Source organism: Rattus norvegicus, chromosome 10 (assembly GCF_021556685.1).
Source record: "Rattus norvegicus strain SHRSP/BbbUtx chromosome 10, alternate assembly SHRSP_T2T, whole genome shotgun sequence".
In the NCBI taxonomy this organism is placed as follows: Eukaryota; Metazoa; Chordata; class Mammalia; order Rodentia; family Muridae; genus Rattus; species Rattus norvegicus.
In genome coordinates this window covers 97,728,743-97,734,742 of record NC_141543.1, presented here as the reverse complement: position 1 = coordinate 97,734,742, position 6,000 = coordinate 97,728,743, and the positions used below count along the sequence as shown (strand labels likewise).

General features: G+C 47.8%; 1 protein-coding gene across 1 annotated transcript in view; it reads left to right on the top strand.

Annotated features, from left to right (window-relative positions):
• The first annotated feature begins 3,751 nt into the window (after positions 1-3,751).
• Ern1 (endoplasmic reticulum to nucleus signaling 1) overlaps positions 3,752-6,000 on the top strand; it is a 94,647-nt gene continuing 92,398 nt past the window's right edge. Inside the window, 1 exon segment of the mRNA NM_001443666.1 lies at positions 3,752-3,946. Within this exon segment, the coding sequence (NP_001430595.1) occupies positions 3,887-3,946 (60 nt within the window). The 5' untranslated portion in view covers positions 3,752-3,886.

The following is a 6,000-nucleotide window of genomic DNA, read 5'->3' as shown; positions in this document are numbered from 1 at the left end:
CCTGGGTTCGGTCCGCAGCTCCGGAAAAAAAAAAATAAGGGGCTGGGGATTTAGCTCAATGGTAGAGCGCTTACCTAGGAAGCGCAAGGCCCTGGGTTCGGTCCCCAGCTCTGAAAAAAAGAACCAAAAAAAAAAAAAAAAAAAAAAAAAAACCTAAACAAAAAAGCCTCCAAGTCTAGGTCATAACTTCCGATAGATGGCAGCATTTTCTAAAACAAACACTAAGGGCTTACTGTTAGTGCATTTGAACACTGGCTGTTTTGATCTCAGCTGCCTCCAGGCACCTGTGGGAAATGTAAAACACTGATTTCTAGACTCTGCTCTCCATAGCCTGAATCAGTAAGGAAGGAAGCTCGAAAGGTATTGGAAATAAGTTGTTTTTTTTTTTTTTTTAGAAACTTCAAGAAAAATAAAAATAAGATTTGGTTAATTCACTTCCTCTCACCTCTGCAGACATACCTAATTCTGTCAGTCTTTGTTGAGTCTAATGTGTGCATATATGAATGTGTGTGTCTGTGTGTGATGTATTTTATGTGGTAGCCTATTTTTGCATTAAAACTGTAACCTTGACTTTTCCTTTTTTAGTTATGCGTATTACGTGTGTGTGCATGTACTTGTGTGGGCATGCGTGCCACGGTGTGCATATGGAGCTCAGAGAACAAGTTTGGGAGTCAGGTTTTTCTTCCCACCACGTGGATTCTGGGGACTGAACTCAGGTGGTCAGGCTCGACAGCAGGTAGACACCGTTACCCACTGAGCCATCTCATCTTGACCTTTTAAAAAGGGAATTATTTAACGAGACTCCAGGAAGATGAATTACTATTTCACGGAAGCCCTAAAATAGTTTGGTTTTTATAGTCATCCGTGATGCCAGCTTTTGCTTCAACATAAGTAAGGAGTTGTTTTCTTTTTTTTTCTGCGTGTGACTCTGGAGCAAGATTATGGTAACTTGACCATAAATAAAACACCAGCACTTGTCAGTCTGAATCGCCGGTCAAGAGGAGAAGTACACAGGCATGTAGGCTGGTTAATCCTAAGAACAACTCGGTGGTACAGAAGAAATTCTAAGAACGTAGCAGGATTAAAGCCAAGGGTTTCCATCAGGTCCCTGCCTGCCTCGTGTTCCTCGGCTTCTGTTTGTTTCAGAATAATTTGTTTAAAACTGATTTATGAGGGGCTGGGGATTTAGCTCAGTGGTAGAGCGCTTACCTAGGAAGCGCAAGGCCCTGGGTTCGGTCCCCAGCTCCGAAAAAAAGAACCAAAAAAAAAAAAAAAAAAAAAAAACTGATTTATGAGTCAGATTGAGGTCACCCTTCCTTTTTGTGCTCCATCTGCTACCTTTACAGGGTCACTGTGACATTTGAAATTGTCAAAGAGTTCCAGCCCAGCAATTCCACTCTTAGACCTTTTCCTCCCTTTGCATTTTGAGGTCGTGTTTCATGTAGCCCAGGCTGGCCTTAACTGACTATGTAGCTGAAGTTGGTCTTGAACTACTAACCCTGGAGCCTCTCCCTCCCTAAAAGCTGGTATGACAGTCCTCTTCTGTCATTCCCAGGCCCACCTCTAGATTTATTATGTTGGAGAAAGTACGCAAGAAAATAATCTATTTGTTTTTTTTTTTTTTCTTTTTTCTTTTTTTCGGAGCTGGGGACCGAACCCAGGGCCTTGCACTTGCTAGGCAAGTGCTCTACCGCTGAGCCAAATCCCCAACCCCTTCTATTTGGTTTTTAATTTATGCACGTCTGTGTGTACATCTATGAGTGCAGATGCCCCACCCCCACCCCCAGAGACCAGGGGTGTTAGATGGGACTTGAACATGGATCTTCTGGGAAAGCAGTACGCATGCTTAAGGGCAAAGCAGTTTGTCCAATCAAACTTAAAAAAAAAAAAAGTAAATAGTTTATTACTGTGTGACTGTGATGTGTGAATGCATGTGCTACAATGTGCCTGAGAGGTCAGAGGTCAACTTCCAGGAGATCCATCTCTCCTTTCACTAATATGGGGGTTGAACTCAGGCTTGTACATCACACGTTGTTATCTGCTGAGTGTGAGTCATGACACTGACTCCAGGCTCCTTTATTTGAAAACCCAAAGCATATGGTCTTACAGGTCCTGTCAGCAGCTTGCATCACTGGCCTGCTCCGTGGCTACTCCAACCTCAGTGCTCAGGAGTGTTGGAGCTTCTAGTCCTTCCATTCTCTCTGCAAATCCCAAACTCCTTTGCATGGAGACTTGTGGGTAACAGTTCAGATTGTGTCTGCTGCTTTCAAAGTTGCCAAAACTCCCTTCACAAGCTAGTGCTGGCTTCTACAGTGTGATGGGAGTTGCTCTGGGTTGTGGGGGAAGAGGTGGGAATAGGAACTCTCTCTCGCTACAGGACTGGTCTTCCTAGGGACAGTTCTGTCTGTTACAGTTGGATAAAGTTGACCCAAAGCACACACAGACTGGGCCCTTAGCCCAGCCCGCCCCTAACCCCTTACCACCCATACACTACTTCTTTGCTGCGTCCCCCTCCCCCCAGGATAACCTTTTCTCTTCAAAAACCTGAAAATTCCCACAGGCTGTCAAAGGAGCCCCTGCTCTCCTTGTCCCATGGCCCGATAACCTGGGTTAGCTTCAAACTTACTAGGTAGCCAAGGATTACTTAGAACTTCTGATCCTGTCTCCACCTCCAGGGTGCTGGGGTTTCAGGTGTGGGGCAACACATCCAGTTTAGGGAGGCCTGGAGATGCAGCCCAGCACTTCCCGAAATCTATGCAAGTGCTCTACCAACAGGGCATGGACTCCCTTTTTCTGCTAGAATAATAATAAGCTACTTTTTCCTTGAGCACTGAATGTTTTGTCTTTCCTATTATAAACAAGTTCTCCCCTCCCTCTTCCAGCTCAGTGGAGGGCAGCTTGGGACCCGGTGACCAAACAACTTGTTGGGCTCATTAATTCTGATTAATAACCCACAATCCTTAAATAGACCTTGGAGTCCTCAGCCCACCCACTCCCTCGAAAGAGTTGTGACACATGTCCTCTCAAGCTTCACCCGGCCACATCTACGAAGGTCACGTAAACACGTGTGACACAAGAAGCCTGCATGATTTCCTTATAATTTTTGGTGAATGAGTTGGCTGTGGTTCATTCCGAGAGGAACGGAAGGCTGCTGGACATGACTTGGGGGGGGAATTCCTGAGGGCAAGGCTAGGGAAGAAAGGGGCCTTCGGGCTGGATGAGGCACAGCTGGAGGATCCTCCTCAGTGAACTCTAGGGCTGCGGCTCAGGGCCGAATTTCCGCCAGCTGCTGAAACCCTTGCTTTAGAGGTCGCCTAGGCAACCTTAGTAAGTGGTGGCTGGCAGCGGAGAGATGGAGGACTGTAGGCATTCCCTTCTTCCAGACCAAACCTGGCGCCGTGAGTCCTTCCTTCGGCGAGTGGGGCTTCCTGTGGGGTGGCAGATGTCATTTTCCCTTGGCTTTGGACAAGCTTCTCCATTCAGAAGCACAGCGCCCACATATACCCAAAGCCAAGAGTTGGTTTTCGGCTTCTAGCGCCCAAAAATCGGAGGCAGCCAGAAGCCAGCACCCTGTCAGCCTCTAACCCCACCCTCCCGCGCTTACTACGCCCATAAAACAACGCAGGCTCCTCCCCATCCAGGCAGTGACTCCGCCTTCCCCAGCCCCGCCCCGGGACCGCCCTTTAGCCCGCCCCGACCGGAAGAAGCCGGGACACAAGGCACTTATAGGGCTGGAAATGGGGGTGTCGCCGCCGCCCAGTCAGCTCCGTGTCCACCGATCCTCCGCCGGTGCCGCGCTGTCGTCGCGGCGCCCCAGTCCAGCCCTCTGTCCGCGCGGTCTCCAACACCGACCGGCGGGGCCCAGAGTCAGGGCCACGTCCCCACCATGCCGGCCCGGTGGCTGTTGCTCCTGCTGGCGCTGCTGCTATTGCCACCCGGTCCCGGGGTGAGTAACCAGGGGAGTGCGGTGCGGGGACGGGCCGGCTCGCGGCCAGAGGAGAGTCGCGCGGTGGCGGGGGCGGGTGTCCGAGCCGGGCCTCAGCGGCGGGAGGCCCGGCGCCTCGGCTGGGGCAGCTGCGGGAGGCTTGGCCGTGGGAGCTGCAGCGGCCGGCCACACACAGCCGTCCGCCTCCCCAGGCGCCTCCGGGGCCAGCGCGGCCGAGGCAGACAGCGGCTCCAGGGCCCAGGACCCGCGCGACTCGGAGCTGTCTCCCGAAGGCCGGGCCCTGGGCGCGCTGCCCACCTGCCCCGCCGTCTCCACAGGTGGGCGCCCGCACTGCTGCGGTGGCCGCGGAAGGACACCCGAAGCCGTGAGAAGCGGGTGGTGACTGGAGTTTAGAATTTTTGCTCGAAAGTTTGCTTTTCTTTTTCTTTTTTCTTTTCTTTTTTTTTTTTTATTTGTTTTTGTTTTAAATGAGACTTTGGGAATCGATTCCAGCCGGGAATGGGTATGGCGTTTTTACCCAGCCGCTGGGTTCTGCTTACCTGACTTGAAGGTTTCTTTGTATTCGGAGGCAGGGGGCTTCCCACCAGTATTTTTGCTAGACAGCGAAGGCGTCATTAAACAAGTTAAGCTGTGGGCATTAGACCCTTTAAAAGACTCGGTGTGTGGGCCAGAGTTGTACTGCAAAACTTAAAGCTGTCTCACGTGTGGGGCCGTCAGAAACGCCTTCACATTTTTTTAAAAAAATATCGGTTTATATTTATTTAACTCTTTATACACTCAGGATTTGAACACTTTGGCTAAAGAGGACATTTTGTGGGCGGACATGGTTATTTTCATCTTTTGGTTGGAAGAACTGAGGGCTTTAAAAAAATTTTTTTAATGCCCTGTTCAGGATGTGGGCATGGCACATTTGTACTGGCTGTATTTAATGACCTCTTTGAAGGTACCGTGTTCCCTTTAAAATGGCATATCATGTACCAGGTGTCCTGGTGGAAGACTTGACATGTGTGGAGACCTGCGGGCCAGCCTGGTTGTTAACTCTGGGCGAACTCTTTGAACTCTTATGCCTTGTAGGTAAATAATTGTCGGCGCTGTCAGAGTAACAAGTTAGAATTTAGAAACTACTGAAGTGTATGAAAGGTGGTCTACTTTTTCAAATTCAAGTTTGTTTGTTTTTTTCCAAATGGAAATTTATATGCATTTTCTTTTAATGGCAGACCCTTAGGTGTTTATTTTTTCTCCTAATTAAAAAGAAAAGATGTACTTTTCACAACTAGGACCGGGTTTTGAACTTGGACACCTCACCTTGGGTTGATTGATTGCTGCTCGCAGATAAGGGTATAAACAGCATGACTGAATGTTTAATGTGGAAATCGATCATTTCATAGTTTCACAGCTGAGGTAGACGTGGTTTCCTTCACAGCTTTGCATTTATTCTTCTTTTGCTAGAATCTAGGGTTTTTTGTCACCCAGCAGCACAGGGTAAAGAGTCAACAACGATTTAGTTTTAGTTCATGTATTTTCAAGTTGTGCTTAGAAACCCAAACTTGTCAAGAGTTCATGTAAAAGATTCCAGATCCTTACCAAAGGTTGTTTTACTGTGGCTTTTTTAAACGAAAGGTTGGGTTTCACTTTTCAGAATTTTTCTTCTAAATAAGATCTTAACTCCAAACATAGTAAGATAGTATTTTAAGATTCGAAGTGGAAGTTCGAGCAGAATGAACAGTAGGCAGCCTTGACGCTGGGCAGAACACAGCAGCTGTTAAATCAGGCAGACCTGAGTTCTAACTGATAACTTGCTAGCTGTATCCTCAGGCAAGGTTTTTTTTTTTTTTTTTTTTTTTTTTTGTTTGTTTGTTTTGTTTTGTTTTTTTTTAAACTTTCAGGACTCTGTTTCCTGATCTGTGAAATGGGGTCAGCTAGTGCTTGGGAGGAAGGTACCTTGCACATAGTAGGTAGTGTGTGTCTTCTTTATCTCCCTACTAAAGTGCCTTTTACTCCTTCATCATTGTATGTGCTGTGCCTTGCCAGGGAATGTTGGTTTGTTTTTAAGG